The 11,117-nt window shown below is 36.6% G+C and overlaps 2 protein-coding genes across 5 annotated transcripts; both read left to right on the plus strand.

The window, feature by feature from the left end:
* The first annotated feature begins 673 nt into the window (after positions 1 to 673).
* LOC147847483 (RNA polymerase II C-terminal domain phosphatase-like 4) lies at positions 674 to 6,352 on the plus strand. 4 transcript variants are annotated; one of them, XM_087339127.1, is made up of 10 exons: positions 674 to 738; positions 1,463 to 1,658; positions 2,338 to 2,477; positions 3,518 to 3,615; positions 3,698 to 3,828; positions 3,900 to 4,101; positions 4,278 to 4,594; positions 4,772 to 4,969; positions 5,491 to 5,541; positions 5,611 to 6,352. In XM_087339127.1, exons 3-10 carry the CDS (start codon positions 2,341 to 2,343, stop codon positions 6,001 to 6,003), a joined length of 1,527 nt encoding a protein of 508 aa, XP_087195253.1. In that variant the 5' UTR covers positions 674 to 738; positions 1,463 to 1,658; positions 2,338 to 2,340; the 3' UTR covers positions 6,004 to 6,352. The 4 variants fall into 4 exon arrangements, with proteins under 4 accessions (XP_087195253.1, XP_087195255.1, XP_087195256.1 ...); XM_087339129.1 differs by having other exon boundaries at positions 2,338 to 2,468; XM_087339128.1 differs by having other exon boundaries at positions 679 to 738; positions 1,460 to 1,658.
* A 2,231-nt stretch (positions 6,353 to 8,583) lies between these two features.
* Positions 8,584 to 11,096, plus strand: LOC147847484 (uncharacterized; the record flags this gene model as incomplete). Its single annotated transcript, XM_087339126.1, has 5 exons — positions 8,584 to 9,028; positions 9,693 to 9,871; positions 10,031 to 10,126; positions 10,208 to 10,464; positions 10,815 to 11,096. Coding segments are annotated over exons 1-5 (1,225 nt in total), but the record flags the coding sequence as incomplete, so codon positions are not given.
* Positions 11,097 to 11,117: the final 21 nt, after the last annotated feature.

Here is an 11,117-nt window from a genome sequence, read left to right on the forward strand (position 1 = left end):
GTGAGATTCGAGACAATGGGATGGCCGCAATATTTTGATCGGGAAAAGAGAGCTAAGTAATCTGATCTATCGGATTAGGTTCTCGATCGGCAAAGGCCCCCCCCCATAAAAGAAGAGTATCTTATCACCTAGAGGCTTGAGAGAGGGGTATTACGGTAAAAAACATAAAAGCAGAGGGGTATGTGGGTGATTTCCCAAAATGTGGGAAGGGGTAAAAGGAAGAAACAGAGAAACAGAGACAGATAGAAAGAATGAGTATAAATAGGTTTGAAATATGAAACAGAGTAATCTCGGTCGTCTTGCCTCCCTCGATCGATGTCTGAGCGTGAGCGAGAGGGACGTGCCAGTTCAAAGAGCCTGGCCTGGCCTGTTCAGAGAAAGCTTCATTTCAGTGTCCCCTGTTATTAGCAAATTTTCAGCAAAAGAATTGTTCCCCTACCCATTCGTCTTCACTGCATATCTTCCTGCTTTTAATTTTGAGGTGCGATCTTCATCCTTGTCTTTTCTTCAAATTTTGTTCTGCTCGTTGTAGGTTTAAGGAAAGAAACAACAAAAAAAAGAAAATACATTTTTTTCTGGTGAGTAACAACTATTCCATTTTTCTCTGTTCGTAGATAAGGAAACCATTTTCCTGTCCATAGATAGAGAAGACATTTTTTTTTTCTGTTCATAGATAAGGACCATGGAGATGGTAATGTCGAAGATAAAAGCACGCTTTGGAAAAATTCCAAAGTACTCGTAAGTTTCTGAGCATTTCCTGAGATTACATTTTGTATTTTCCTAGATTCCTTGGTTTCAATGACTAAGGACTGTACGTGCTATTTTTTCCTTTCTCTTTGGAGTTTTTTTGGCATATTCTGTAGCTGATTAATGATGTCAATAGCCCAAATTTTGAATAATTGAGGGGCCATTAGGGGAACTTTTCTTGAATTAAGTATGGCGCTTGTCCTTGCTACCCTATTGGATCATGAAGATCACATATACGAATGTTTCCAGATTCTCGCAAATGCAAATTGTTCGCAGGGGGTGGAGCTCCCAAGAGAGGGATACTGGCATGAATGTTTTTGTACTATCTAATCACACATTCGTAGTTCATATGTCACTAAACATCAAACTATACTGTATCATCTTATGCAGTAGAAATCACTTCTCTTATTACAATGGGGTGTTTCTCTTCCAACATCATGCCACAAACTTCAAAACTAATCCTCTATCTCAAGATCCCTTAGTATTTACTTCTAATTATCCATGCCTTTGGCCACACTTCTTTTCTGTGTCTTGCCTTTACCTCCCTGTGAGAAAAAATTATTCATCAATTGCTTGAAATTCCACAATTTATGGAACGTTAAATACTCATTCTGCAAAATAGTTGATTGCTAAGAAAATGAAAGAACAATCAGAATTTTTTCCTTAATCAGCTTCTAATTATTACTTAATTCTTGATTTTTTTGTCTATTAGCAGCCGTTGAGCTTTGAAATACTCCAATATGGTTTATTGTTGATCCAATGTATAGAAGTCAAATTTTTTGCTACCATGCCTACACCTGTAAAACATTCGAACTTGGCTTGGTAGAGAAGCTTGAGTTGCAGTTATGACAGAGGAAGCTGTTGGGTCCTCGTCCACAAGAACACAAAGAAGATACCACTTCTAGATAAAGGCAGGTTTCTTTCTCCCATTTTTTGGACTTAAGTTATAACCTTCTCAGTGATTCCATTTCTAGATTCTTTTGGAAACAAAGATCCTGAGAAGAAAGGACTGAGATCTGTATCAAAATCTGTTACAAAAAAAAAATGAACATCTTTAATTGGTTTATGTTATTATCCAGTCTTTTTTATGGTCACAGAAAATAGGATTTTGAAGACCCCACACTTCGCTTATAGTTGATCATTGAGTGTCTATGATTCAACGTTTATATTCAAGTTAAATGGAAACTATTATGAAGTAATTATGCATATATGTACATATGTATTTACATGCATGACATCCATATGTGTGTACATAGGTATGCATGCCATGCACTTACCTACATGCATGCATGCCGACATACATATGTACGTATGTACATACACAACAGACATATTTGTGTGTGTATATGTGTATGTTTGTATGTATATACATATTTTTGTATAATGACACATGCACGTCCTGGAGCAGAACACTTATGCATGTATAATATTTGCCAGAGTGGTAATTGCTGCTGGTGATTGTCTGCAATCCTAGTTTCAATGGTTGTTTACAATGCATAAAATTCTACTTATGTCTGAAGAACCAAGTGGTTATAGCAAATTAATAGATTTCAACATGTTTTTGACAGTGATTGCTTTCTTTGTGTACAGAATATGAGCTTGCCATCATCACCTGGAAGTGAAGATTTTGCTGCATTTCTAGATGCAGAGCTGCAGTCCGAAACAAATTCAGATTCAGAAGGACATACCACATCACAGGAGAGTGACCAAGAACAGACTATGTATGAAATGTATTCATCTCCTTTCTTGTATTGTTTAAATACTTTTGTTTGAAACTCTAAATCTAAAATGTGATACACCTAAATCCTCTCTTATTTTTGGCGTTTAGAACTGAAAAGAGAGAGGGAGCTATGTGTATGTACATGCACTCATGCATATGCAGATATATGTATATAGATAGAATGACACACACATGTATATGATACTTGTAGAAAACAATTGTCTCGAATGTGGGATATAATAAGTTGTTCCCTACAGTTTCCAGCTAGTTTTTTTTTTCTAACATGGTTTCAGTTTAAGAAGGGGTTTTGATGTACTTTTGAAACAAAGACTGTAAAAACTGAACTGAAATGTTTTTCAATATCGACTTGACTTGGTTCCTTCCATCACCTCTATAATGTATGATTTGGCAACCTAGTTTCATCTAATCCCTCTCTTTGGCAGATTCTCCTAAGGACACAATGCACATTGCACTCATTGTATCTGTTTGGAACTATTCTACCTTGTAGACATGTCCTTGTTTGTCTTAACTTCTTCATTTTCTAACTGATCATCAAGTTTTATATTTCTATCTTGTATTTAAGTTAAAATCGATTTTTTTTTGTGAATTAATTAGATCTTAGCGTGATTTATCTTATGTAATCTCTCTCTATATAGATGCAAATACATATATGGACTTCAACTTTTCTTATGGTTCCCTAATGTTGGATATGATAAAACCCATTTCCTTTGTTTTGATACCGGCAATGATGATAATACATGTATCTATGTGCGTATATGTGTATATATTATATATACAGAGACTTACACATCTATACATTACATTGAAAATATTTGAACTGAGCAGTGTCTCTAAAGCAGTAATTTTTATGCTTACAACCTTTATAGTAATTTATCCTAATTAATCTAATTATACATATTCTGTTGGTTCTAGTGGTCATTTGCTTTTTTTACAGTTTCACTTGTAAAATTTGGAAATGAAGAGAGTTTCAAGTTGCTTATGGCTACCTTTTTGTATTTAAAATTTGGCTGTTTTAATCTCGATTTACAGAATAGGAAAAAAAAGGAAGCAACCAGAGAATGAAACATCCAAGCTCATACCCACAGTTGATTCTTCCAGTGATGATCAAATATTTAATGAACAGAATGGTATATTTCTTTGTCTATTTAAACTAGTTAACAAACTGTATTTTTTCAATTCTCACCCATTTATTTGGTGTTCTTTTGTCAGGTATGCATATGAAGAAGATCTGCCCACCTCATCCTGGGTTTATATGGGATGTTTGTATACGATGTGGAATGCACAAACCTGCTGATGACTCCAATGGTGAAGATGGTGTAGCACTTCGCTATATTCATCAGGTTAGACTACGATTTTTTCTTTACTGTCAACAATTATATTCTAAACTGAGTATTTGACCAACTTTTTGTAGGGTTTGGAGGTATCTCGTTTAGAGGCAGATCGAATAAGAGGCAATGAACTTGAAAGAGTTCTATCAAATAAGAAGCTTTATCTAGTACTTGATCTGGATCACACTTTACTCAACTCGGCTAGATTTGCTGAAGTTACACCTGATGAATATGCCTATCTCTGTTCTGTCTACTGCTCTAATCAAGATAGAAATGCTCCTGATGGTAAGACTCCAGAAAAGCTACATGGTGTCATAAGCTATAACTGACCATATGGGGCTCAGTCTGCTGTGTATCATAAGTCTATCAACTCATTTCTAGACTGATATGGAATAAAGAGTATGTGTGCGTGTTTTTCTTGAAATGTTGGATATAATGTTTTAACTTCACTTTTCCAACAGCAACATGTGAAAGTGAGGAGAAACCTCAAAGTAAGGGCTCTAGTCTTCATAATCTGCAGAACCTGCATATGTGGACTAAGCTTCGCCCGTTTGTTCATCAGTTTCTCGAGGCAGCAGGTGGAATGTATGAGATGTATGTTTATACAATGGGTGAACGGATTTATGCACAGGCTATGGCCCACCTCTTGGATCCAAGTGGACGGTTTTTCGGAAGCCGAGTAATATCGCAAAGTGATAGTACATGCCGAACGACCAAGGATCTTGATATAATGCTTGGATCAGAATCCGCAGTAGTCATTCTTGATGACACTGAAGGGGTGAGGTTGCCAAGCCACTGTTCAATTTTTGTTGCATTTTTTTCATGCAATTGATTAACTATTTGGCATTATGGCATTATATGTGCATATGCATAGTTTCTCCGTTATTTTCTGTATAGAATGGTTACCTGGTTTTTTTATGTGCATACCTGACTCATATAATAACTTCATCTTCAGGTCTGGCCAAAGCATAGATCAAACTTGGTGCTGATGGAGAGATACCATTTCTTTGGGTCAAGTTGTAAACAGTTTGGGATTGCTAGTGCATCTTTGCTCGAGGCAGAGAAGGACGAGAGTGAAGATAATGGCACACTAGCAAACACATTAGACCTTCTACGTCGGGTGCACACTGCCTACTTTGAGGGAAAATATGAGGTACTGTTATCCCACCTCCAAGCTTGCAAAAATATAAGACTAATAGCAACATTCTTTTATGAACTACCATTGTGCTCACTTGAAAAAACAATATTTATGTATATTTGTCTACTATTTGCCTATACTTTTTCTATTACATCTCCTTCACAATTTGATTCATGCATTTGAATGGAACCCTTAAGTTCAATTATGTCACTTAGAAGTTCTGCAAGACAAAACACCACCCTTGGGATAAATGGCCAAACCAAACATTTCATTAGCACAAACATGCTTCGATGGATGATAGCTGTGAATACAAATCTGTGCATGTCATTTGGGGTCACTAGGATAGTGAGTGGCTCACAGCTTCTTTAAAAGTTATGTTTTTGAATAAGGTTTTTAATTATATGGGAATTTCACCTGAAATAGACACCATACTCCTCGTATACTTAAATATGTGGAGGGGATAACTACATTCCTGACTATTGATTTAGGCATTTGGGATCATTATGCTTATTCTGGAAAGTTGATTATTTGTACAGGATGAAACAGGAGAAACTCACTATTATAAAGCGAGAACAGATGTTAGAGAGGTAGTTTGTTTATTTGTCTGATTTCTTATTGTTGTAATGTAACCATGTGGATGCTGGTTTATGTTCCAGATAATCCAGAGTATAAGATCAAGAGTGCTAGCTGGATGTAAACTTATATTCAGTAGGATATTCCCCACAAGTTTGGCTTCTCCTGAAACACATCAATGTTGGCGCCTTGCTGAGAACCTTGGAGCAATATGTACAACTTCATTGGATTCGTCAGTAACTCATGTAGTGGCTCTAGACAAAGGAACAGAGAAATCCAAATGGGCACTTGAAAATAAGTGCCACTTGGTGCATCCTAGATGGATTGATGCTGCTCTTTATACCTGGAAAAAGCCATCAGAGGAGGATTATTCCGTTGTGGATGCACCAATGCGTACTACATACTCTGAGACTATTAGTAAGGAACGACCACACCAAGTACTTGCTCCATCTGAAGCTCCGTCAGAGACTTCTTGATGCTCTGTCTTTCACAAAGAAGATTAAAGTTTTGGTATGTATCTTGGATATGTTGAGGAAGAACCGGGGAATAGTTCCCAACAAATTCAGTTGAGGATGTAAAGGATCAGTGGCTCCTTTAAAGCTTTCACTTGCGACATTTCTCACTTGTAAGGGTAACAGAGATGTCACTCTTCTTCTGTAAATTGAGCTGTTTCTGCACTCTACTAATCTTGATTTGAATGGAAGATTGTTTGTGGGCAATATCGTGAATGGCATTTTCCTGCAAATGCCTTCATATTCTTTCCTCTCTTATGCACTAACGGAATTGAGATTGAATAGAGATAATCAAGGTTTTACCCCTTCCACATACGCGATTGACTTAAAATCTCCACTAGGTATATGAGACAAATTATAATACAAGTATATGAGTGAGTTTGTGTTATCTGAATTGAAACTACTCTAGTATAACTAAATGCCAAGATTGGCCTATAAAACAAATCATGATTACAAATATGGGTGAATTTATATGGTACATATTTAAACAAAAAGTTTCCTAAAGCTCCATTATGATGATGTGCTGAAATGATTTTGAACATGGTTTAACATGAAATTGATAGTTGGTATGTATGGGTTTAGTGGTGATTGGACATTGTAATTGAAGTTGGTTGGTGCAATGGAGCAAGGGTATTGCGAAGTTCATCGAGTGTATTTTGTGTCCTTGCAAATTGAACATACCAAGCAATGATTTGGTGTTGGTATGGTCCTTGTGAGTTATTTTGTAGCTCGCATGATCTACACATCCCGAGTGTAGAAGGTCGTAAAAAGGCTTAGAAACAAATATATCACTCAACTTGGGAGAAGAATCTAGTGATCTAGGTTGGCTAAGACGATTCACAAACCGACATATGCAACAATGACCATCTTCAAACTAATGGGATGAGACCATGCATGAGGAGATGCAATGCCCTATGATATTGGAATGTAGGACCTTTCTCCAACCCTTAAGGCGAGTATGTCATTGTAGAGAAGAGTAGTAATTTCTCAACAATTGTTGGCCTACGTTCATGTAATCTCCTTAGCTTGAAGGGGGAGTGAAAGAACACTAGGGGTGAGAGGTGGAAATCCAAGTTCATAGCTTGAAATAGTGTGTTGAAATAACAAGCTCAACCACATATATTGTGTATGTGTTAAGTTTACCATTGTGTATACATGTGCTGTAGTTGATGAAGTAGATGTTGTACATATCCCTCTCACTTTCCTATCATTACTAGATTGATCTTAACTTCTGTGTACTTCCATACAATGTCTTTGTAAACCAAGATCCTCTATTGCATATAATGTTGGCTACATGCTATTTGGAATCTTGTACTGATACAAGTTCTTAGTTTCTCTCTCTCTCTCTCTCTCTTAGTGAAAACACACAATTATATTAATATATGTGTGTGAAAAACACTACTTACAATGGGTGTGACAATGGCGTATGGTATGAGCTCTAAAGTGACGTGGACTAGCCAAATCATCATGCATCGCATACATTCTATGTAACCGACTGCATGTCTATCTATGTTGAGCAGATTGGAAGGTAAAACCTAGATCATTCCCATATACCTATGTTCATACATCCAACTTAAGAACTTCCATAACCAATGAAACCCAAGTAGTTTGCTTAGGATCATCCATGATTGAATGTTTAGACATAGATTGAGATGCATAAATTCATGGCGTGCTCTACTCACCTCATTCGTCATTAGTAATTGAAGACCTATGTCTTCTCAATAACTAACAAATGAAGAAGAAGAAGGTTTACTCTCCTTCTTCTTGTTGTTACTTTTTGCCATTATTACCTCAGACAAAGAAATCACTTGATCAATTAACACGTTCAGTTAAATATACATTGTGGAAGAAAGAGTAAAAAATTGGTATGAGTTGGGTATCATGGAACAATATATGTACCCCAAAACGGTTAGTGGGAGCTGCATTACTAAGTTTAGAAGATCATATGGTGGCTTGAAGATTCAATCTTTTAAAATGTATGTGCATAGGCACCCAACCTTGGGCAGAAATAATTGGTTATTTTGTAGGAAAAGTTGGTATCTACCAATGATGGGAAAACGAGAATTACAGCGTCATGGTGGCATGCTGTTAATAGTACTCGTTCATTTAAATGCTCGGAGTCTATTATGGTCCAAATATTAGTGTTGTCTTGGCTGCGATGTTTGAAACTGTTTGATTGGAGACACCCCCTGAAGTGCAGAAAAAGATAGTAATTCTTTGGCAACGTCAAGGATATTACAATGGGGATGGAAAAGAAAATTCGAATTCGCAGTTCAATCGAATGGCGAGGCTGGGCTTAGGTAACTGTGGAAGATGGCTTATCTTAGAGTCACGTAGGAAAATGATGGCCTTTCGGACATACATAACAGAATATAGGTTCATTAAGAATATAGGTTCATTAGATGTGTAGTTGCTAAAGCCATTTGGGTGGCCATATCACACAAAAAAAAATTGGACATAGCCAAAGGGGTTGTATTTTATCATCTTGTTTTAATAACGAACATATAGATTTACAAAAAAAAAACACAAAGAAAAGAAAAAAGAAGAAGAGTAAGCAAGAAGAAGACTTACTAATGCAATGAATGAGTCTCCGGAGCTATCCATGGGGGAAGAGCAGCAGAGACCCAACGATATTCCTGCAGAACAGAGGACCCCGATGATGATGGTGATGAAGAAGAAGAAGATGAAGGAGGTGGAGGAGGAGGATAATAAGTCAGAGTTAGGGTTTAGGTCGATTGGGAATGCTCTTGTAAATAGTGCCTTTCAGCCCATTCTATCTCTCAGGAGAACGAAGATAAACAGTGATAGTGGAAGACAGCTCCTGAGTTTTGCTATTAAAGTGGGTGCTCTTGAGATCATCAGAAGACATACCCAAACTAGTTGTCCTTCACTTTGGTCTGTTATTCAAAGCCTTCCTCTGCTCCAGCTCCCTCCCTTTTCATGGCTGCATCAATGGATTCCTTTCAGCTATATTCTTATGGGATCTCAGGTGCATCCATCCTCTCCTATCTCTATTGTTCCTTTTTCAAATTCTTTTTCATGGACAAATGCCCATATATCACTTTGGAGATCTGTAATGCAGTTTATCTCATTTCCGTAAATGAAAAAACATCATTCTAGAGTCTTATATGTAAAAATAGATTGATGTAGACGTTAAATATATGTTACATTCCCTTTTATTGTTTTTTTGGATCTCGTGGAAATATATCCTTTCCTTATTGCCCTTACTGCATTCTTTTTCATAAAGATGGGCTTAAATTACGAGTCTTAAAATGGAATTTGCATTTCTTTTGATGAATGAAAGATGTAATTTTAGATAGAAACAGGAAATGTATCTTATATTGCTTTGCATGGATGGAAACATTTCATTCTAGCTAGATACTTACAATATAATGTGGTTTCTTTTTATGGATATAAAGTTGAAACACATTATTCTAGATGGATCTAAATGAACTGGTTCAGGCATGTTCTAAGTAATTTTCTTTCAAATTGCACTTTTGTGGAAGAGAACGCTCAAAATAAATTGTACATTTCAATTTTGAGGTGCTTGTAGTAGAAAATTGGAGCTATCCATGATGTGCAAAACTGTATTGCAAATCATTTTATGCCTCTTTTAAAAGTATTGATTTTTGAAAATTTAAGTGGATTCTCAGATGTTCTCGAAGCCAATCATGTTTCTCTCAATTGCCACTAGAATCACAGAAAAACTTGATGAGATGAGATGTACCGAGGAATCCCCAGTCACACAAATCCAGACTTTTCATGAGGATCCACCAGATTCAGAGTATGGAGCAATAGTACCTGCAGTCACATTTAGAGATAACATAGAAAGGTTTGCTGTAAGCCAACAATGCATTATTGTATTTACTAAGAGCAAAACAAGTTTTCCTTGAACTTACAAAGTACTAAAAGTGAATACTGTTTTCCTGGAACTTACAGGGTCTGCTAACTTTATAAAGTACTAAAAGTGAATTCTGCTTTCCATTTTCAGTGATGAAACAACTCTGGAGGCATTGGAATGTAGTCCTAATAGTCTTATCTTGTTAAAGGAATACTTGTACAAATCCGGGATTATCCTCCCTGAAAGGTAAAGAAATAGTTAGTTTAATTTTTTTCTGATATAGATTACTGGAATGGAAAATGTGCTCAGATGTTAATTATACTGCAGGATAGGGGATAATGACTTAGAAAGGTTTCTCATAGCAGCAAAGAATAATGTAAAGAGATGTGCAGCATTAATCAAGAGAAATATTAAATGGCGTGAAACATTCTATTTTCTTTCACCATATGAACTGGAAAACTGGTCATGCCTTGTATTTTGGCATGGGTATGATATGCAGATGAGACCATCACTTGTGGTGCGCATTGGCTGGGCATATTCAATCCTAGCGGCCGATCAACGCCCGAGATTTGTTCAAGCTATTCGTAAGAGTTTTACTTTTTTCACAATTTCATGTGCAAGCCATATTCCCAAATATTAACGGTTGCATAGCTATGCTTTCGAGTTTAAATAAACCAACACCCTTCTGTTAGCTTGATTATTGTTCAATTTCAAACATGACCTATTTTTATTATCATCTTTGTGGATGTGCTACATTCCTGCAACCAGACAGTGGTCGGGGAGCAAAACAACAATTTCTCTTTAGGCCTGAACCTTTTGAGGCTCTTTTCAATTTCCTTTCTCTTTGCTTTTATTTTTCTTCACCCATTTTTTCTATCTTCTAAGAACTTTATATTTTTATAACACTAAGCGTTCTTAAAAGGTTCCATATCAGTGTCTCAGGTTGAATACGGAATGATACATCTGCTTTGCGAAGATGATCCAAGAGTTACAGTGATAATAGACTGTGAAGGGGCACCTGCACTAGGTTTCCCAGTCAACATGTTGAAGTCGTGCTGTACTCGAGTACAAGAGAACTATCCGACTCGACTTGCTGCACTCTTTGTTTTTAATCTCCCTCCAGTTGTTCGAATGATTGCCCTAGCCATTATTCAGGTATTGGACAGGTTGCTGTACTTAGTAAAAAAGCTCCATTTGCATAAAAATGACCATAAAGGTAGCTTTAAAAGAAGCTCTT

This window comes from Azolla caroliniana, unplaced genomic scaffold (genome assembly GCF_043228905.1).
Source record: "Azolla caroliniana isolate FFs.n. ecotype wild unplaced genomic scaffold, voAzoCaro1.0.p SCAF_953, whole genome shotgun sequence".
Taxonomy (NCBI): Eukaryota; Viridiplantae; Streptophyta; class Polypodiopsida; order Salviniales; family Salviniaceae; genus Azolla; species Azolla caroliniana.